Source organism: Lygodium microphyllum, chromosome 18, assembly GCF_053477565.2.
Source record: "Lygodium microphyllum isolate KBCC chromosome 18, Lygodium_microphyllum_v1.1.10, whole genome shotgun sequence".
NCBI lineage: Eukaryota > Viridiplantae > Streptophyta > Polypodiopsida > Schizaeales > Lygodiaceae > Lygodium > Lygodium microphyllum.
In genome coordinates, this window is record NC_141152.1 from 57,012,149 (window position 1) to 57,035,416 (window position 23,268).

At 40.9% G+C, this 23,268-nt stretch overlaps 1 protein-coding gene across 3 annotated transcripts in view; it reads right to left on the reverse strand.

Moving 5' to 3' along the window:
• The window catches only part of LOC148020913 (NAD-capped RNA hydrolase DXO1-like), a 67,466-nt gene extending 46,135 nt beyond the window's left edge, over nucleotides 1-21,331 (reverse strand). The window contains exons 1-4 of one of the 3 annotated variants that reach the window (XM_087698722.1): nucleotides 21,177-21,331; nucleotides 20,893-21,038; nucleotides 20,247-20,437; nucleotides 19,966-20,031 (exon numbers count right to left, since the gene is read on the reverse strand). In XM_087698722.1, the coding sequence (XP_087554848.1) occupies nucleotides 19,966-20,031; nucleotides 20,247-20,437; nucleotides 20,893-21,038; nucleotides 21,177-21,238 (465 nt within the window). In that variant the 5' untranslated portion in view covers nucleotides 21,239-21,331. Of the gene's footprint in view, nucleotides 1-19,965; nucleotides 20,032-20,246; nucleotides 20,454-20,892; nucleotides 21,039-21,162 lie in introns of those variants that run through there. The other 2 variants (XM_087698723.1, XM_087698724.1) reach the window with 2 other exon arrangements.
• Nucleotides 21,332-23,268: the final 1,937 nt, after the last annotated feature.

A 23,268-nucleotide genomic window follows, 5' to 3' on the forward strand; every position in this document is an offset into this window, starting at 1 on the left:
ATAGTGGTACATCAAGTCTTATGACCCCCCGAGTGATTTGTTATAGGTTCTCCATCCATTTGAGGGTATTGTGACTGCTACTGACATTTCTTTGGTGCCTATTAGTGGTGTTGGCACCTTGCCTCTATTGTCTTACCATCCATCAAGCTCTGTTTTTTAGGTCCTATATGTTCCTGACTTGCGCTTTCCTCTCCTCTTAGTTTATGGCCTTCCTAGACTTGGGACCCACATTGTCTTCATTGAGTAGGCCATCTTTGTTGTGCATTCTTCTACAAGAGCCGCTTTTGTGACATGTTGGCCGGAGAGGGGACCCTCCAAGTCAGTTTTCTATTACCGCACCTATTCCTAATTGTGCACCATCTATTTTACAAATTCCATTCCATCCCCCACCATCTCCTCTAGTGGTTCCCTCATATCTCCCATCCCTTTGAGAGGGCAACAATATTCATGATGCAACTATGGATTTCTTGGTCCCCTATGTTTCAGAGGGGGCTTCCCAAGATCATGAGAAGTTTCTTCAAGGTTTTCAATCTCCTTTGAGCCTTTCTTTTACGCGCATATCCTTTTTCTTCATCATTGAGACACCATTTCCTACCACTTGGCCCTTGGTCTCTGGTGTTTCTATGCAGCTTATGGCGTCTTCAATAGTTCCTCGCTATCGTCTCATAGTTGGGTTAGAGGCTTGGTTCGGCCATTCCCGACTATAGTTTTCAAAAGTAACCCGTTCGAGGCCTCTCCGTTTCCATTGCCCTTTGGTGGCCTTCCATTTGATCAGATGTTTATATGGAGAGGGTGCCTTGCTCCTTGGTGGCTAGCCTTCTTCATCAACGGACTACATCAGCATTGGCACTCTTTTTGATACCCTGGGATCCACATCTCCTTTGGCCCATCCAGGATCTGAGAGGGGGTGTTATCAATCATGTGTGCCTTATGTGATCATCTCTTGCCAAAGAGCCTCAATGTAAGTCAAACGAGGACATTAGAAGCTCTGACATTGTCTTTGTCTGTCATTTTATGTGTTTTAGACACTTTAGATAGAGGGCACATTAGTGCATTTCTTTTTGTGCACTTTTGCCTATTTTTTAGAGGTTTGACCCCATTTAGGGTTTTTCCTCTTTTCCGCCTATATATAGCCAACCTGTCCTCCCACTTTCATTATACGTCATTGATCCTATGTGATCAGCCAGCCCTTCTCATTCTCTCATCCCCCTGCTACCATCTAGCGTCCACATTTATGCATAGAGTTGCGTGTTGGGACTGACCGCTGCAGCCTTGTACCTTCAGCCATTGTAGTCACATTGTTCCTTCTCTCTCTTGTGTTTTTTCTGTCTTCTTCTTCTCTCTATGTTCACTTTCCTCTTTCCGTTACGCACTCTCATAGATTCATGATTCAATACAATGCGTACTAACATTAAACATAGCATATATATTTATATTTATCATGGTCCCTTATCCATGACCAGAATTAACTTTATCTATGAAAGAAACCATCAAGAGATACATGCATCATGGAGGACAACTTAAAACACATCAATATCCAAGTCAACATGTCAAATTAAGTCTATGATAAATGTTGGTTGCAAGAGTTCAACTACATAATTTAGGATGGGGATTTTTTTGAAAATTTAAAATAGGTGTTTATACTTTTATGAAATGTGAAACAAGTTCCTAACATTATGAGATGGGCTTCTTGAAAACTATGCTCTTAGCTTTGGGTACAATGAACATTGCACTAGCCATACAAGACATGGCCAAGACCTTGGAATTATTGACTACTAAAGGTCAAAGTGAAACTTCCAAATTCAATGGCCAAAAGAGAGTGATTGGAACTTTGTTTTCCCCCGAGAAAAGAACAATTTGATAAATGAATCCCCTCAAAACAAAATATCCTAAGGTAGCATTACAAAATTAGCCCACCCTATAAGGGACTTCCAAAACAACAAAAAACATAAAACATAAAAAGAAATATGTTGCAAGGCTTGAATGAATAGTCAATCAAGAGATCATGCAAGAAAGTGCCAAAATCCCAATCCCTAAGAAAGCATCTCTTCTCCTCCTCATAGTCTTCGAACTCCTATGGAGGGTGTGCATAGCCTTTATCCAAAGCTTGGAGAGTCAACTCTGAATGGGAAACATCTAGCACAATATCCTACTCAAGAGCTGACCAAAGACAAGATAGGAGTAAACCCTAAACAAACTCATAATTGCAAGTTGGGCCTTTGTACATGACCCAATCAATAGTCACATACTATAGTGTGTTTTATGCCATTAAAAACCATCCTCAAGGCCCTCCTCTAAACCTCCTAAGACCCTAGGCCAATCCCATGACCAATCTCTCTACATCTCCTCTGGCTCTCTACATCTAGCACATGCAACTGAGTCCCTATCATAACCAAGCCAAGTGTTGTAAAGAAAGCACAAGGAAAACCCATGGTCACTCTAATACCATGAAAATAAATGATAGGGGTTTGCAGTGGAGATGCAGTGGGGGGCCTTGGTCTCCACATCTCTAGGACCGAGGCTAAGGCCTAAGTCACAAAGTCTAGCATTGATAGAGTGAACAAAGATGACTATGATGTCCTAGTTGGTCAAGTAACAATACCTGTGAAGAAATCTGCACTCTAGATGAAGTGAATGAGACACCAGATAAAGTTGGACAGCATTGAAGAGAGGGAAACGTAATCCTCTTTAGCTATGGGTGATGACAAGCGTGATCTACACGTGCAGATTTAACAAAAACGGAATCGTCTATAAATGGAAGGACTTGTAGCAACAAAACACAAATATCTACTAGCTGGGAAAGTTCTAAGAAGGCCTTCATGAGCAGCAGCAAAAACAAAATTGCCAGCACAAGGACAAACCTAGAGCAACAAAAAGGCAAATGATTGTTGGCTGGAAAAGCCTCTAGGAAGGCCTCCAGGGGCATACCCTAGCAGCTCGCCATGTGTATAGGTCCCTCATGCTTCCTTCTACTAGAGGCAAGCACAAGTTTCTTGGCATTCCTCATCGTACAAGCTAATTTGTGGGACATTCTTGCTCAGAGGGGTAAAAGGAGGGCGAAAGTGAGGAAAGTATGGTGCACTTTACAGTGTTCTGTGATGTCCTGGCAAGTCCCATCTCCTCAGATGTTAGTTCTCTATATACATGATGCTCACTCTTGAAGAATGGTGCAACCACATGAATAGTCTCATCTAAGATCTTCTCTTGAATGAAATGGTATTATATCTCAATGTGCTTTGACCTAGCATGAAACACAGGGTTCCATACCAAAGCAATGCAACTCTCATTATCACAATGAAGTGTCATAGAACCTTTCTACCAGCACACATAACCCAAAAGATGTCCTGAAAGCTGTGGTCTAATGTGAATCTGATGATATCCACTTTCCAAATCAATAAGGCTCAATATGACTGGCCTTGCAACCTATCCATAACATTATCAATCCAAGGAATCGAAAACTGATTATTTATCATGATCTTTATTTAAAGCATAATAGTCAATGCACATACACCATGAATCGTCTCTTTTCCACACCAAAAGCACGGAGAACAAAATAACGATGAGTTGGGATGAATTAACCCTTTTTCCAACAGCTCATTCGCCTAACCCGTTATTCTCTCCTTTGCTAGGCTACACTTACCTTGTGGGGTGGCTTATTAGGAGGGCTACTTCTAAGGATAAGATCTATGCCATGATCTTCTGGCCGTTCAAGTGGTAGTTATCCCAAAAGTGACCATGAAAAGCAATCACTATACATTTTAAGAAATAAAATAAAATCTTTCTCTAACTTAGACATATTTCCAATGTTTTCATTCTCAACCTTATCCTTAGTAAAAATCAAGTATACTCAAATGTGATTTTTCATTACTATAGAAATGGCAATGGCCAATACAACAAGGACACATTCCCCTTTCAATCTTACATCTGTAGATTCAAGTCCCTACTTGCCGAATCTAAACAGGAAACACATATCACTCATGTGCCCTCTCTAACCGAGTTTGCTCACGGTTTCTCACCCTGCAAACTCTCCTTCCATCAAATCTCGCTCATCAACTAGCTACAAATAGCTGCCCACAGCCCACCAAGCAAAAAGAATACCAAAAGAGAATAGTCGGAACATGAGGTTCACCACGTTGTAGTCCAGATGAGTGTTGTGAGTTCCGAAGCTCTAATGACTCCACCAACCTCCACACTTCTCACTTCGTCGTCCCTCGCGTGTGTGAAGTAGATCTTCTTGCTCGTTCGTCCAAGCCGAGATGGTTTCACTCTCTCTCTCTCTCTCTCTCTCTCTCTCTCTCTCTCTCTCTCTCTCTCTCTCTCTCAAGGTCCCTCAAGCTCTCTGCACTTGAGTACTTGGAGGAGTGTTGACAGACTTGGATGTTCCTTCACCTGTAGGTATTATCTCCTTTTCTTTTCCTTTTGACGATGAAGATATTTGGTGCACATTTAGTGTACCTGAAGAAGGGGAAGAAAAGTGGGATGCCCATCCCTTCTGTAACCTTTTGTTAGAAAAGCTAGACCAATCTGTTACACTGTTAGCTGTAGGAACAAGTGATGAAGTAGCATTTGTAGTCAAAACAGAAGTTGATCTGGTTGTAGATTTTTGAATCTGCTGACAAAGTACAAGTAATTGATTTGACAGTTGTTGTAAGGATTCTATTTTTTCAATAAGTCCTATCAATGCAAGATGAGTCCAATTCATTGCTTGAATCTCTGCTATCCAAGAAGCATTACCCTAGGGACGCAAATATGGGGCTGCCATATATTGATTGCCTTTGTATTCAAATTCTTGTATTACATTGAGCACAGATGTTGATGAAGATGCTCTTTATAAGCTTTCTGCAATCCTGAAAAACAGCTTGAATAACTTGGTCATGTGAACATGGTTAAGTATGGAACTCCAAAGTATTAGCCTTCTAAGATGGAGAGATCCTCGACTGGGGCTACACAAGAGGTCTTTGCAAAGCTTTTTTTGGAACAAGGGTATCTGTTATCTGCTTCTGGGGAAGCAACAAGGTTTTTCCCTTTATGTTTTGCACCTTGATTACTTTTAGGGGTAACAGTTTTTTTTTCTTTATGGATGGAATATCTAACTGCCATTCATAGGGCAGTTCTATTTCTGACCAATTTACACAGTCAGGTAAAAACCTCTGTGTAATTTCATCAGACTTCATTATAATAGTATGGCCTTTATCCTGTGAAGAGTTTACTCCTTCTACTACCCTAGGTATGGCTAAAGACATGCATCTAAATACCATTCTATATTGTATTGCAAGATGAGCAGATGACGCTTTCTTCTGTAATCCCATGGTTCTAATGTGAAGCATTAGTAATTCAGGTAAGCAGGGATCATCTATTGCAATAACATAGTTTGGGCGTAATTTGAAGAAAATTAGGCCATTAAAAAGAGGTGATACTGCTGCTCCTACTATTATATCATGTAAATTAAGATGTCGGGTATCTAGTACTGCTGCCATGCAGGATGCATTTAAACCACGACAAAACAAGGGGCAAAGGAGTAAGATGCTTAATTATATTTTTAATATTTTGGATTGCCAGTGTGTGGATAGGTTACCAATAAAAATTATCCTTTCTAAGCAGGGGATATAGATCCTTGGAATAATTGGCAATATTTGGAGTTGAAGAATTAATCCAATTTAAGCAACCAAGGAATTGTTGAAGTTGCTTTACACTGGACATGTTGTCCGGCATGTCAAGAATTTTTGTGAGCACATGATCCTGTAACTTGATCTGTCCTTGATTAATTTCTATACCCAAAATTTCTACTGAAGTTTGGAACGTGATTGATTTTGTTGGGGACAAAACCATTCCTACATCTTCGACTGCTTCAGCAAATTGGGAGAGGTGTTCCAAATGTTTTTGAACTATGTCCGAAAACATAATTATATCATCTATGTAGGTTAGGGAAAAAGGGAATTTCCCGAATATTGAGTCCGTCCATTCCTGGAATTTGGTAGGGGCTATTTTTATCCCAAAGGATAGGACAATCCATTGGTAATGCCCTTGTGGCACACAAAAGGTTGTTTTATATCTGTCTTCGGCCTTGATAGGTAATTGCCAAAAACCAGATTTTAGATCAAATTTGCTAAAGATATTTGCCTTCTTTAGTCTCGGGGAAATAGGGTGGCCATGCTTATTTAGTGGTTTATAATTGATCACCATCCTTTTTTTTACCTCTCTTCTGCTCTGAATGTTTGTTGACGTAAAATGCCTAACAAGCCCATGGCGAGTTTGTCGACTCTGTCATTCCTTTTTCCATAAGAGATTGTATTTCTTCCCTGCATAGTTCTAAATCCTCAGCCTTCATTCCTGAGTGCACTGCTTTAGTCGATGTTGCATTTGGTTAGATAGATAATGAGATAGCATATTTGTCTCTCTTCTCCCTGAAGACTAGAGGGTCTTCATGCGTGAATGTCTTCAAGTGATCCTGTATTTGCTGGATTTCTTTTTCTTTTTTCTGGATTTCAGCTTTGATCCATTGAGCTCTAGAAACTTCTTTTGACGGGGCATTTGATTCTAAGATAGAGTAGATTGTTCTACCTATCTTTGGTAAAAGAGACAAGTCCGCATTTTTCCCTTTATGGGAAACTATAAAATGGTCGAACCAAAATGTATACAACACCAAGTGCTGTAAAATATCTATACCAATCAGAAGGTCATACTTCATTTGACGCATGAGCTATATTTCTATAGGGACTTTTATTGCTCCAAGATGTAAGTATGCCTGTGTTACATGTATTAGTGTGATTTTTTTGTTATTGAAGAGCTCCACTATGATTGGAGTAGTGATCTTTATACAATTTTTTAGAAATAGCTCATAAGGGGCTATTGTCAAACTTGAGTCTGTATCCAATAATGCATCAACAAATAGTGAGAACTGTGGCATATTTTTTAACTGTACACAGACCATAGGTATAGGTCCACCTGTATCAAGAGCATTAACCTTGTGAACTCTGGATTGGGTTAGCCTTACTTGGTTAACCGGGATTCCTGGAGTATTCATAGAAGAAGTATGAAGCTCTTGGAGAACAACTATAGTTCCTTGAGCTATTTCTTTTTGGCTTACCAGTATCCTTTTGTAGACCTTGCATAGATAGCGAAGTTCTTGTTGCATTAACAAGAAAGCATTTGTCATATCATTACCAGCTTGCTGTTGGGAATAAAGGCCCTCGTGCCTTTAAATGTGCTCAGGTGTGAACACACCCATAGTACTTGTACTTACACACATATATCTATCTAAAAACCTAGAGGTACACACTCGTCCGACCAACGTGCTCACTCTCTACGATTGCTCTCTCTCACTCTCTCTCTCTCTCTCCGCGACTAATGAACACCTGCTGTCTCAATCTTCATGCCTCTCCCGTCACTACAAACTAGTATCAGAGCCATCAGCATCTGTGCGCTTCCCGAGATCTGACAAGACCAGCATTCTTGACGACCTGTGTGTCGGCCTAAGGCAGAAGGCACGTGCGCAGAGGGTGACCAGTGTGGTGACTAGGCAACGTGTGGCATCAGGCAGGTATAGATTGCCAAAGGTTCAAGCGGACAGGACCAGCGGGCAGCACCAATCAACAGGTTCAGGCAGCTAACGAGATGGCAGCAAGGCATTGGACGAGTTGACGACAAACAACAAACGACGTCAGACAGGGACGGGGCTGTAGGCACCAGACAGGGACAGCAGGCATCAGACGAGGATGGGGCTACAGGCGCCAAACGAGGACAGCAGACGTCAAATGGCGACAATGACTTGGCAATGACAAGGCACGCATGCATCAAACACACCACGCCAGCGACCAGGCACCAACGCGTGGCGTCACGAGATGCCGGTCGGGTAGGAGACGTGACGCTAGTAGGTCACACGACCCATCCCAAGGTCAACAGGGTCACAAAGTTTTTTTATTTAAAATTCTTCTTGAATTTTCCCTTGGCCTGACGAGGGTTCGCGCATAAGCACAGAATTCGAATTTGTGCATATTTTGGCTCGAAAATTTAAGGCTTTTCCCGGAATTGGAGATTATGATGAAGAGCAAGATCATTTGTCTCCAAATTGCAAGAATTTTGTGACACTTTGTCCCCGACATATAGGGCTTTTCATGTACATGCACAAATTGGCTGAAATTTACACAATTTCTCGACATTGATGCACATTGGACCCCATGCAATTTAGGGCTTTTGCAATTTTGGCAAAATCTATGCAACATTTGGTCATTTTATGTACATGCAGGTTCAATTCCATGCAATTTGGACATCAATACTTGGTAAAATTTGGGGTTTTTGCTGAAATTGCTCTATTTTGGCAAAATTGGTCTGTTCTATGCATGACAGAGAAAATGTAGATGTGCGGTTGATGCTTTGAGCACAAAAAATTTTGGGGCTTTTGACCATGCGTGTCAAATTTTATGCCCATGGGTACATGTATAACAGATTTTGCAACTAAAATTTGGAATTTCTCATGTAATGTGATGCATATGCCCTTGGAACAGCTGTAATCAGTTGTTGTGGAATGCTGTAGCACATGGTTTGGTGCTTCTGAAAATTTAATTACAGATCTGAAATCTGTGCTTCTACGTGGTTATTTATTGCTGGTTGGTACTTGTTTGAACTTGGTCACTTGGGTGACAATTTTGGGCCTGCTGTTGGGAATAAAGGGCCATCGTCCCTTTTATATGTGCACGGGTGTGAACACACCCTTAGCACATTGTACTTTCATATATATATATATATATATATATATATATATATATAAACCTAAAGTGGTACACTCGTCATTGTACCGAAAAACGTGTTCACTCTCTACTCTGCTCTTTCGCGCTCTCTATCTCTCACTGTGCATACGATAGTCTACCTCGATCTTCGTGCCTAATCGATTCCTACAAACTGGTATCAGAGCCAATGGCTCACTCAAGCTGTTGAGAGGTGCAGGCGACACGCAGAGTCTTGTGTAACAGTCTTGTGGACTGTTGAGGAGCACGCGAACGGGTAGTAGCAGGCGTGACGGGCTGCAAGCATAGTCAACACGCGATAGGCGATAGGCTAGAGACCAGGCAACAGCGGGAGCAGCTGACGAGCTTGGATTGGGTGGGACCAGCGGGCGGACGCTGACAAGTCCAACCAACGGGACTACGTCGTGGACTAGTGGGTGGGCGCGCGACCAATGAGACGGCGCCTGGGTAGGCGACGTGACGCCTGACGTTGGCATGGGTCAACCGACCCTGTCATATTCCAATTTTTTCCTTTTTTTTTCAAAGAGAAATTCAGATTCTACCCCTTCTTGACGAGGTTTCGCGCGCACAAGCTCAAAGTCTCAGACCTGTGCAATTTTGGCCCAGAAAGTTGGGGCTTCGCCAGAGACTTAGCAATGTTCATGAAAAATTGAGGCATTTGCGTCGAAACTGCAGACATTGTGCGCATTTGAATTGGGGATTTCGCCAAAATTGTTGAAATTTTTCTCATCTAAGTGAAATTTCTCAACATTTGGCCCAGAAATTTGGGGCTTTTCCCAAATTTGGAAAATTTGATGCATGACAAGTAAATTTGTCTCAAAAATTGTAAGAATTTGTGACATTGTCCCTGACATTTAGGGCTTTTCACGTACATGAACAAATTGGGTTGAAATTTATCCAATTTCTTGACATTGATGCACATTGGACCCCATGCAATTTGGGGCTTTTGTAGTTTGGACAAAATTCGTGTAACATTTGGTCATTTTATGTACATACAGGTTGAATTCCACACAAGTTGGACATCAACACTTGGTAAAATTTGGGGGTTTTGCTGAAATTGCTTTATTTTGGCACAATTGGACAGTCCTATGCATGACATAGGAAATGCAGATGTGTGTTTGATGCTTTGAGCACAAAATTTTCGGGCTTTTGATTGTTCGTGTCAAATTTTATGTCCGTGGGTACATGTAAAACAAAAATTGCAGCTGAAATTTTGGGATTTCTCATGTAATGTGATGGGCATGCCCTTGGAACAGCTGTAATCAATTGGATAATGCTGTAGCACTTGGTTTAGCGCTTCTGAAAATTTAATTACAGATCTGAAATCTGTACTTCTGCGTGGTCATTTATTGCTGATTGGTACTTGTTTATACCTTGGTCACTCGGGTGACAATTTGGGCCTACATTTACTGGTTTTTTTTGTCACAATTGGGCTGAAAATCATGGCTGGCAGCAATGACAGCAGTAATCTAATGCACATAAAGAAGCTTGAAAGCGCACACAATTTTGCAGTTTGGCAAAAGCAGTGCTACAATATCCTGTTACAAAAGAAGCAGGCAAAGCTGATCAAAACCAAAGGGGCAAAGCCCGCGGACATGGATCAGGATGATTGGGATGAGTTGAATGAGCTTGCATGCTCAACCATAGAGCTATCGATTTCTGATGCCTTGTTGTTCAACATTGAACGTTTGGATTCTGCATATACTATATGGACTAGGCTGGAAGAACTGTATGCACAGAAGAGTGCTGCAAGCAAAGTGTATTGGCTGAAAAAGCTTATGGATTTGTGTATGAAAGAAGGTACAGCAATGTCTACTCACTTGAGTGAGTCTAACTCCATTTTCAGCCAGCAGGTTGCCTTGAAGTTCATGATTGATGAGGAATTTAAGGCTACTTTCTTGCTTTGCACTCTACCAGAGAGTTGGGATACATTCAAGACTGCTATGAGCAATTCTAACGTAATCCTTTTGTATGCTGATGTAGAGAGTGCTCTACTTATGGAAGAGATGAATCGACAGAACAATGCATCCAGTAAGTCTTCCAGTGCTTTCCATACTAGGGGCAGATCACAGCAAAAGGGCAAATATGATGGCAAGGGACACAGTAAATCACGTGGCAAAGATGTCGAATGCCATCATTGTGGAAAGAAGGGTCACTTTAAACGTGACTGCTACAAATGGAAGAAAGAGAAAGGAAAATGCAAGAAAACAAATGATAGCAAGGAAGAGAAGAAGGGCAGTCAACCTAAGAAGAGCAGTGTAAAAATTGAAGAGGTGAATGTAGTCACTCATGATAGTGACAGTGGGAGTGATGTACTCTTTGTCTCTTCACACTTTGGTGCACATGCTTTACTTGCAGATACAGATAATGACATGCATACCTAGATTCTTGATTCAGGTGCTTCCTTTCATGTCACCCCTCATCATGAGTGGTTTTCTCCCTATACAGGGGGTCGACATGGTGTTATACATCTTAGGGACAACTATGCATGTGAGATTGCAGGCATTAGCAGTGTGCAGTTACAGTTTCAGCATGGCTCTGTCTTTACAGTTCAGCATGTATGGCATCTACCTCAACTCAAGAAGAGCTTGATTAGCACAGGGCAGCTAGATAATGATGGTTTTCATACCACCTTTGGTGATTGAAAATGGAATATCTGTAGGGATCTACGATTATTGCCAGAGGTTGCAAGAGTGATACTTTGTATCCACTTCATGTATCTAGTGTGCGTGACCATGTTGTTGTCGTGACTGAGCAACCAAGTGTTTCTTTGTGGCATGGCCGGTTGGGACACATGAGTCAAACAGGAATGAAAGTGCTTTCTCGTTTGGGTTACTTGCCTTGTCTTCGTTATGCTGATTTTGAGCATTGTGGTCATTGCATTTATGGCAAATATGCACAGACGTCACATAAAAAGTCTCTTTCTTTGAAATCTTCTCCTCTAGAGTTAGTACATTCGGATGTATGTCAAATGCCATGATTATCTTTAGGGGGAAAAAAGTATTTTGTCACCTTTGTCGATGATGCTACACAGAAGGTATGGGTTTACCCTATTCATAGCAAGGATGAAGTGCTTGACAAATTTAAAAAATTCTTGGTATTGGCTGAAAATCAAATAGATAAGACACTTAAGTGTCTTCGCTCTGACAATGGTGGGGAATATGTGTTCATATGCTCATCTGAAAGTGTTTGGCTGCGAGGATTTTGTGCATATCCGTAAAGAAAAACGCAGCAAACTTGAGCCAAAGTCCTATAAATGCATTTTCCTAGGATATGGTAACGAGAGTGAAATGGGATATAAATTGTGGGATCCCGAGAAAAGGAAAGTAGTACGCAGCAATGACGTTATCTTCTGGGAAGATCGCATGCACAAACAGCCCGAAAAGACTGAGGAGGTCCATAGGGTTGTATTCTGGGAAGAAATACCTTTTGGACAGCAAAATGTGCCCGCTGTACAACAGCAAATACCTGTAGTAAATGGACCTGTAATTGCATGAAATGATACTGGAAATGATCAGCCGGCTATTGCCCATGAAAATGAGCCATTACATGTGCAGGAACAGCCAGGACAGCAAAATGTTAATGCTGATTTGCAGGCTGAAATGCCAGGACAGCATGCTGAAAATGGAAATTTGCAGGAACAGCCAGCAAACAATGACCATTGGGTTAGGAGATCGTCTAGGGCTACTAGACAACCTGACAGATTTGTTCCTGGTGCAAATTATGTGGCTGATTATGTCATGTTGACAGACTATGGTGAACCATCTTGCTTCAAGGAAGCAATGGACAGACAGGACAGCAAGAAATGGTATAAAGCCATGCTATAAGAGATGGAATCTCTTGAAAAAAATGGCACTTGGGACTTGGTGCAATTGCCTAAAGGGCAGAAAACCCTTCCATGCAAATGGGTTTACAAGATGAAAGTCACTTCTGGTTCCTCACCCAAGTACAAAGCAAGATTGGTTGCAAAGGGGTACAAGCAGAAGCATGGAATTGACTTTGATAAGATTTTCTCTCCTGTAGTCAAGATGACTACATTGAGAACCATTTTGGGCTTGGTTGCAATTGAAGATATGGAACTCATACAGATGGATGTAAAGGCTGCGTTGTTACATGGTGATCTGTATGAAGACATATATATGCAGCAGCCTGAAGGGTTTGTGAAAAAAGGGAAAGAGAAGATGGTATGTAAACTCAAAAGGACTTTGTATGGGCTGAAAAACAAGCACCAAGAGAATGGTATCATAAGTTTGATACATTTATGCACTCCCAAGGCTTTCATAGAAGTCAAGCGGATCACTACTTGTACACCAAGAAGGCAGCAGATGGCAACCTGATTATCTTGGTTTCATATGTTGATGACATGTTGATTGCTGGCAGGGATATTCATGCCTTGGACTCACTGAAGCAAAGTCTTCATGGCAGCTTTGACATGAAGGATCTTGGTGATGCAAATCACATTCTTGGCATGCGAATACTCAAAGATAGATCTAAAGGCTTACTCTATCTATCTCAGCAGGAGTATATCTCCAAAGTTTTGCAACGTTTCAATATGGAGGGAGGGAAAACAATTGGGGTTCCATTGCCTCCATATGTGAAACTCAGTGCAAAGGACAGCCCTACATCTAATGATGATAAGGCTGAAATGGCTAAGATACCATATGCTTCAGCTGTTGGCAGTTTGATGTATGCTATGGTCGCTACACGTCCTAACATTGCCTTTGCAGTGAAAGTGATTAGCAGATACATGGCAACCCCTGGCAAAAAGCATTGGGATGCAGTGAAATGTGTTATGAGATACCTCAAAGGCACAAAGGAGTTGTGCATCTTCTTTGGAAAGCAGAAGGCATCTGTTGTTGGCTTTACGGATACAGACTATGCTGGTCATGCGGACTGCAAAAAGTCCACTTCTGAGCATGTGTTAACTTTCATAAGAGGAGCAGTCTCTTGGATCTCCATGCTACAAAAGTGTGTTGCATTGTCTACTACAGAGGCAGAGTATGTGCTGCCACTGAGGCATGCAAGGAGGTTTTATGGCTTTCACGTCTGGTGGGAGAGCTTGGCATCACAGAGTTACTTGTTCTCCATTGTGATAGTCAGAGTGCTATCATGCTAGCACCGAATCTTGTCTTTCATGCAAAGACAAAGCACATACATGTGAAGTATCACTTCATTAGAGATGTACTTGACAGCAACAGCATTGAGCTTGTCAAAGTGCATACAAATGATAACCTTGCAGACCTTCTCACAAAGGGTCTTCCAGCAGAGCAGTTTGCTCATTGCCGACAGATGATGGGAGTTGGATAGATATACATATTTCAGCTTTGTACATACCTAGACTTAGCTGATTCTTTTCTCCTCTTAAGGCACATTGCCTTTAGGTGGAAGGTTGTTGGAAATAAAGACCCTCGTGCCTTTAAATGTGCTCGGGTGTGAATGCACCCTTAGCACTTGTACTTACACATATATATCTATCTAAAAACCTAGAGATACACACTCGTCATTGTACCTACAAATGTGCTCACTCTCTGCGATTGCTCTCTCTCACTCTGTCTCTCCGCAACTAACGAACACCTGCTGTCTCGATCTTTGTGCCTCTCCTGTCACTATACTTGTTGGATTCCTGAAGTGATTGGAACAAATAACTCGAGGAGCTCGGATGCAATTCTTGGTTGGTGAAGACTTTCCAATTTATGGGGCACAAACATGTTTGCTTGACCCTTCGTCTCTGGTCCAAGTGTACCAGATTTCGGCAAATCATGAGGATTTAAAAAGAATTCTTGCCTAATTTTGTTTTTATATTTTTTGTTTTTTAAAGAGGAAGTAGATGAATTATCAGAATCAGATCATTCTGATGTGCTTTCGTTGATCTGCTTGCCTTTTGATTTTCTCAAAAGTCATTTTTGGAGTTGAAATAAGCTGTAGAAGCAGATGCCATAAACTTATCTTTTTTTCCTGGGAAGTGTGAGTCATGAGCATTTACTGGATGAAAACTGGAGGGATGGATGATATCATCATCTAAATCTTCAGTTATGTCCGAAGCTATGTCTTCCTCTGTAGATTCATCTGCAATATGCCATGAAGTGCTACTGCTAGAGGATTCAGTTGTTGATGTAGTAGATCCTATGGATTCTTCTGTTGTATTACTGTCACTATCATAAGAATAGCAACTTTCTGTATCTGAATAGTGTTCAGAAGAATCATATCTATATTGGTGTGCATTCACTTTGGTAGAGTTAGTTTAATCCTTTCCCTTTTTGAGACACTTGTTAGCCAAATGTGAAGTACTTTCACAAATGAAACATTTTAGTTCTTTCTTTTTGGATTTTTTCTCAAATTATTTATTCTTATCATTTTTATGATAAGACTTGCCAGGTTGATGACAACGGAAATGTCAGAAAGACTTGTGACCATATTCTTGTTGGTTATAGTAAGACCTGGAATTGGAATATTTCTTGTAACGGGAAGAATGTCGATGCCTATGGTTATTGTGGCCACTTCTGTAGTAAGAAGTATCACAATTGCATTTTTCACAGCCAAAGTCTGCATCATATTTAGAGGCATACTTATAGATAGATTGTGGGAATTTCTGATTTAATTGTGTCATCTTTTGATGGTGACACACTTTCTTGATAGTCTATTCGATGGTCTGAATAATCTGACCAGCACTATCTGTAAAATCCCGATTTTCATTCTTCATCTTTTGTTTGCAGTAGAATGGAATGGGTTCTAGGAGGTGCACATGCATTACCGTACATGCCACTTTGTGCCTGAAGCATCATGCCAATGCTACCATATATGGAATTATGTATATTATCAGCCATATCCGAATACACTGGGCCTTGCACACCATGCATTGGTCACTGAATACCATAAGGAGCTGTGCCATACATTCCCGTATGAAGTCCCCGACCCACCATAGCATGAAAAACGGTGCCACCACTAGAGTATCCTAGCTGCTCCATCAGTGCATGTATGCCCAATTGTCCAAAACACATTGGATTGGCACTTCCAAGATGGCCTCGCATTTGGGTATCCAATCCCACTAGTACCATTTGCTTCTCATCCCAAACCTTTGGTATATCTTTAGGCTACAGCTATGGCTTTCTCCTTCCTATCCATGTTGTAAGTCTATTCCAAGATTAAGCATTGCATTTTCTCCTTCACTACGTGCATTTTCAGAATGAGATGCATCATCACAACTTGATATCATCGTTGCAACAGAATATACTTGCTATAAATGCTCAACTAAACACAATTTCAACACTAGAGAAACACTTCTGACCTTCAATCAAGTGCCCCAAGCCTACCAAGTCAAGGGATTCGATGGTATTCGAACAATGGAACCATGAAACCAACCTTCCTCCTCACAAAGGGTGGTAATAACTTGATTTAACAATAATTACAGCAAGTAAATAAATCACATAAACTAAAATCCACACTTGATCACTTTAATCTTAGACAATGGACAACATATTGGCCCCAAAACTAGCACCCCTTGTGGAATTTCATTATCTTCAATTGCAAATGGATTGAGTACAACCAAGATTCTAACCTTCTCCACTAATCCAAGTGCTACTTGCTATCATAAATGACCAACAAGCCTTCAAAGTAATTTGCCCCCTAATTTGCTAGGGGATTAGCCTTTACCCATGCTCCTTGGGAAACAAATTAGCCCCAAATCCAATGCTAGCTAGCCGGCCTTTTTAATTCTCTTGAAATACCCTAATTTCAACTTTGAAAATTTATGACCAAAGCCTTCAAATCTAAGAACGCTTCCAAGGTGGCTGTCAAACCCTAATTTCAGCTATATATTAGAATTAACAGCAATGATTCACCAAAATCTCTAGCTCCAATGGTTGGATTGCTATAAAACTTGAAGTAAAGCTAGGAAAGACTAGAGAAAGAGAGAGAATGTAGAGAGAGAAATTCAGAGGTTTGTTGTAAGAATTTGGTGAAATTAAGCTGCTAACCCAATTTTCCAACCTCAAATGCATTCACTAATAGTTTCATCTAGTCGAGAATATGCAGTCGCCTTCACCAAAAATGGTCTCCAATGGCTAAGAAATAGCCCGAACAGCAAGTGGCGATAGTCCAACACCTCTTTCAACAATTCCAAAATGCAAAAACGACATTTCCTTCTCCCTTCAACCCCAATTCAGCGTTCCCAAACTTACATGGGAAAGTTTTGCCAAGTGGCAGCCTTCTAAATTGAATTTCCACCATTATCTAGCCCATTAAATTAATTTTAAGAATATAAATTTTAAAAAATAATTTAATAATTATTTATGTGCCCATAAACATAATCTAACCAACCAATAGTTAAATTGCTAAACCAATTTGTTTCCCAAGTATCCTTGGGCGGTTATTGACCTTGAGACCAACATTAATTAATTAATTAATGCCTAGTCTCTAATGTCACCACTAACATTAGTGGCCAATAAATTGGTCTAGGCCCAAATCTAACACCATGTACCACCTAGTACATGTCATGCATAACTTATTACAACTTTTACCTTTGGCACCAACTAATATCTCGGAGTCCTGGTGAAAGTTGAAAGGGTTAAGCAAGAATGAGAGCACAAGCAGAAGAAGAAGGCAAAAGCTATGGAGATTGGAGCAAGAAGAGAGAACAAGACCGTATGTGGGAACTCCAATAGTCACAATGTGTGACCAACCTTCCCTTATTCTATTATCATAATAAGAATAAAGAATAAAGTGACAATGATAGGTGGCAACCACCTATGGTATACAAGTGTGCGAGCAGTAAATACAAGATAAATATAGGCGACTAGACACAAGTAGCCTTTAACCCCCAACAACCTCCCACTTAAAGACAAATGTGCTTGAGTGAGGAGGAAACAAGAAAAAAGTAAAAGTATAATTTGTACATATAAATACAATTGGATGAGGAATAGACATCTTATCCTGCACCCATCATCTTCCTAAGGCATAACATTCTACTAGAAGACTTCTAATGAGCAGATCTGCGAAATTCTTATCTATAGAGATCTTGACAACCTCTATTTGCTTGTCGTCAACCACCTCTTTGATAAAGTGGTAACAGACCTCAATATGCTTGGTCTTCACATGAAAGACTAGATTGCATGCCAGCTTGAATGCATTTACAAAATCCGAATGCAATGTAAGAGTCATATCTATGATATCAAGGCCTACAACCAAGCAGCTTAACCATAGGGCTTCCTTGCAAGCCTGCATGGCTGAAATGTACTCAGCCTCAATAGTAGACAAGGCAGTGTATTTTTGTATCCTAGACATCCAAGAAACAACACCTCCAGCAAATATAAAGACATAGCTAGAGATAGACTTCCAACTATCTGCATGTCCTCTATATTCAGAGTCTGTGTAACCCATGACTCCAGTATCTTGGCTGCCCTAGCAAAGGCACAAGTCTACAATGCCTTTAAGGTATCTCATGATACCCTTCATGGCATCCTAAAGTCGTTTACCATGTGTCTATATACAATGAGCCATAACTCTCACTGCAAATGCTATGCCAAGTCTAGGGGTGGCTATCATGGCATACATCAAGTTGTCTACTACAAATGCATATGGAGTCTTGGCCATCTCAACCTTCTTATCATCTAACTATACTTTTATGTGCATTTCATGGCCTTTATGGGCACCACATTTAGACCATTTGGCAGCCATTCACACTGGCCGACATAATTCTCTCGATCTCAACACCACTATCCACTATATAGACTTCCACTCCTATTTCCATCATTTTGGCATTGTGTTGCATCCTTGGACAGAGAGATCAGAGACACTGTGGCGGGTCACCGAGTGTTGGTTACCCTAGTGTTATTGTCCTTTGTTCTCATGCTTTCATTATGAATTCCATTGCTCGTTCATGAGTTCTATCTAAGCTCATTGTTCTTTCTTGTTCACCATTCATTGTGTTGTTTTCATGCCTTGATTTTATTGCTTCCACTTCAGTTGTCCACTCTGACAGATTTTTGGGCATTTGTCCTACAACCAACTAAATATCTTTCTTTGAATAATTCTTTTTTGAGGCTGTTCTTATGGAATTAAATTAGGCTGAAATGTATGATACTTTATCTGAAATTAAGGCCTTTCATTTTACTTGCTCAACAAGACAGCCAACCAACTACACAGTCCCCACTATATTGACTGCACACAATGCATAAGGTGTGATCAGGGTCTTATAAGATTTAAAGATGGTTTTGGTTCTCACACAGATTCTGTAACTCAAAAGCAAGTACCATGAGTTGCACATAGCTACCTTCAATAGCTCATTTCAAATGGCCACCACATACACTGTCTCGTTACCATCTCTTTGAGACATTATATCCCTTCTAGTGCCTAATATGGAGTGCAATGTCTAATGCCCACCATGGCTGCTTCTCATAGTGAGAGCCCAATGACTTGACATGTATGGGACTATTGGTGAGAGAGAGTCACACTGGGTGATGGCAGCCCAAAACCTCTGGTTCCTTCAACCATTAGTGAGAGGAGACATATTGCTATTTTCCAACAACACCCTCAGTGTGCACTTGAAAATGAACCACTTTTTGGTCAATGAAGAATCAATGATAATGCCACACATCAGCTCCAAATTCCATCATGAATCAAGATCCCAATTTTAGCTCAATTACTCAGTATTGGGTTGCCAAATCTATTCCCCCTTTCTTCCAATGTGCAGTCAAGGTCTCAAAAACAACAAACACCTCACAAAAGTATAACAGGGATGATCCATAATACTAATTTAGTTGTCAGATTTCCTTTTTTTGCAAGTACTAAGCATCTAAAATATGGCTATAATTTACATGGAAAGATAAAATTACTGTGGGATGATTAAAAGTTTGTGGCTTGGAGTTGATGGTATCTAATCATGGAAAAAGGATCCAGCTCGGGCATAGTAGGAGCATGAGCTCATGAAGTTATGGTTTAGTTGGATAGTTTACGGGGAAGAGTAAAGATATCTCTAATGATGTAGGCAAATGGGTTTCATATGTGATGTCGGGATTGAGAGCCTTCTGAACTATGATCGTACTTATATTCCTGCAGATGGGTATCATTAGTGTAGCAGAAAGCTGTAGTAAATTTGAGTGCATAATCTATCATATATGAACTAATTCAGACTGTAAGCCTGGAATTGCAAGTCAGGAACAACCATCATGCATCATAAGCATATTTGTGCATATTTATGAAGGTGATAGCCAAAAAAAGAGCATACCAGGCATCGAGCATCACAATAGACACTGCCATCTGTTGTCCGACTGAAGCAAGCAATTTCACAAGGCTGCACCAGAATATTTCAAGGAGAGTCACCAAAAATGTGTCCAATGTTTCCTTAACTCAAACAGTGTGTTTTTTTTTTTTGAAACTAGCACACTTTGGTAGTGATATAAGCACAAACCACAACTTTTTAGCAAAAGCTGGCAAGAGTGATTCTTAGCCAAGTAAAGACATTGGCATGTAAGCAAAGCTCCTAAGCAATGAGGCAACGAGATATACCTCTTGAAAGGGTGGACAAGTATGAGCCAAAGTTTCCAGGTTGTTTCCAAGCTTCATTTCAGCCACAAAACGATCATCCACACTACGACGGCCTCCTTGATATCTACCTGTGTTACTTGCAAACCGTCCAGGGCGACCAAAGCTTCCCCTAAAACTGGAATGTCCTGTAGGCCACATGGAAGGCGGAAGCTCTGCAAAAAATTGTACCTACCATCATAGTTAAACAAATGGTCCACCAAATCTGGGCACAGAGCCCAGATATATGGGAAAATTAAACACCACAAGCCATGTGCATGTATATACTGTCCATTCCTTCCCGTTGCCTACCACAGACTTTCTCAGGACATCAACAAATGGACAGCTATGTCCATTTACCACAAAAGGCAATGTATAACATGCTGCCTGAGAACATCAACAAACAGCCAGTTGTGTCTATTTACCAGAAAAGGCAATGTAAAACTTGATAGAACGATGTGCACATGTATTCTAGACTCCTTGCAGTTGCCTATCACAGGCTTACTCAAGACATCAACAATTTGCCAGCTTTGGCCATTTGACTACAAAAGTGAATGTGGCATTTACCAGATAGAGCTTAAAATAGGTAGAAAGACCAATGCAAGATAAACCTACGATCAACAGTACTCACCAGGAGGCATCAGAGGGCTGGCAGCTTGGCATTTCATGTAGTCTTCATTGCTTGGCCCAAACAGATCATAGTCATTGTAGTCTTCTTCCTGAGTGTCCACCATTGCTTCAATCAGAGCTTCGGGGCCAGTTAAAGAGCACCACCGCCTGTGCAGATGCAAGCTGAGTACATCAAAATTCAATTCTAGTGGTTTTTGATTAGCAAGACAAGAGAAATTCCTACTGGTTTCCAAGTACAGCAGTTTGGACAAAATCTGTTGGTCATTCGTACCCCGGAGATTTTACCTTGTCTGTAAGTTGGAGGTTACGGCTATGCAGACGCGTCTGCAAAACATGTGCAAAAGCATGTAATCATGTTTCTTTCTTCACAGTTCTTTCAAAGTTTCACGGTGAATAAAATATAACTCTGTTTTTGTTTTGCGTTGCTCTAAATATCGTAAGGCACCACTTACTCCAAGTCATCAAGACGCACCTCCCATCCTTGAAAACATCTCTAAATGTGAGACTAGAAAGCTTGTCGTCTCTAAGTCGTAAATAGCCATCAAATGGGTAGACTGTATTGCCACACACAAGTAATTGTTAAGCTTTGCCAAATGAGCTGAAGAACCAATTGTTTACGCTAGCAAAGTGTGTGTGCATTCAAGCTGAATTCTATTCTTAGGGACCGCTCAATGTTAATTTGCATACAATATTGTAATGCAATGGTGGACATCACAAATGGGGTGCTAAATCAATGCATACATGCATAAGGAGCCAATGCATGTTGCTACAATTGATAAGTGATCTCACAGTTGTATAAAACGGCCATATGCCACATGCCACTTAGACACAAAACCATGAGCCATATAAAACCTAGGTCAAACATCCCATTACCAATAATTGAGAGACGAAGAATACATTGCACTTGCACATATCAACTTAAGGAAGTTGTTGGAGGTGGTCATCATATAAGCAAGGTTATTGGTGCATTTGCACATATCAACTTATCAACTTAAGGAACTTGGAGGTGGTCACCATTATTAGTGGAACCAACTCAATTTCAAGAGTTTCACATCGATTGCATAGTCAATCAAGACCTTAACATGGAAGGGAGCTTGGAACATGCCTAAAGGAGAGGGCCACGAACATGGTTTGTGAAAAAGAGGAAGTGTCATGACTTGTGGGATGCTTTCTGAGTGAGGGAAGGTGTATCACTTTGTGGCTAGTATAGGGTGATTCCTAGTAGAAAGTGACTCACTTCAAACACACAATGTGTGATAGTTTTAATGTGAGGAACACTTGTGTTGCACTTACATTTATGGAGTGGGTGGCATGGCAAAGTATTGGATCCACACTCTTAGTACATAAAGGGGGAAAGACTCTAAGTTGAGAGCATTATTTGTTACAGGAAGACCCACTGCGGATGCATAGGGAATCTTGGCCATCTCGGCCCTCTACTCATCTGTCTGTGCACAATCAGCCTGTGATACCTTCACATAAGAAGGCAATGGACAACCAATAGGTTTTACATCCTGTATGCGGAAGCGCTCAAGGACTTTATGAATGTACTCCCTCTGTGACAAGTAGAGGAGTCCCTGATGCCAGTCGCATCTAATGTGCATACCAAGTATGTGAGCGGCCTGTCCCAGATCTTTCATCTCAAAGCTCTTCTTGAGCTAAGCCTTAAGAGCATCTAGCTCATCATGAGCTTTCCCTGCTATGAGTATATCATCCACATAGAGGACCAAAATCAATAAAGAACCATCACGAGCTTTCTTCCTGTAAAGACACGGATCCATAGCACTCATGCTGTAGCCCTGTGACTGCATAAAGGCATCAAATTTATGATATCACTTCTTAGGTGCCTGCTTCAAGCCATAAAGACTTTTCTTCAATTTGCACACTAGGTGCTCCATGCCAGTTTCTGCAAAGCCCTTAGGCTGCTCCATATAAATCTCATCATGTAAGTCCCCATGTAAAAAAGCCGTATTGATATCCATCTTATACAAATCCAAGTCAAGCTGAGCAACCAAAGCCAAGACTAAGCGCAAGGTGGTCATCTTAACCACACGAGAAAAGAGCTCATCAAAGTCCACACCATGCTCCTGCTTAAAACCCTTTGCTACCAATCCAGCCTTGTATGTCAGCTTGGGGTGTCCAAGGGTACTTTTTAGCTTGTACACCCACTTGCATGGCAAAGCCTTCTTGCCCATAGGCAAGGAAACCAAAACCCAAGTGTCATTCTTATGCAAGGAGTCTATCTCAGACTGCATAGCCCTCTCCCAGGAGTGATTGTCACCCCTGCGCATAGCCTCATCATAAGTGAAAGGCTCTCATGCATCTGTAACCAATACATAATGCATCGAGGGCTGAAATCTATCAAGTGGACGTTTGTCTC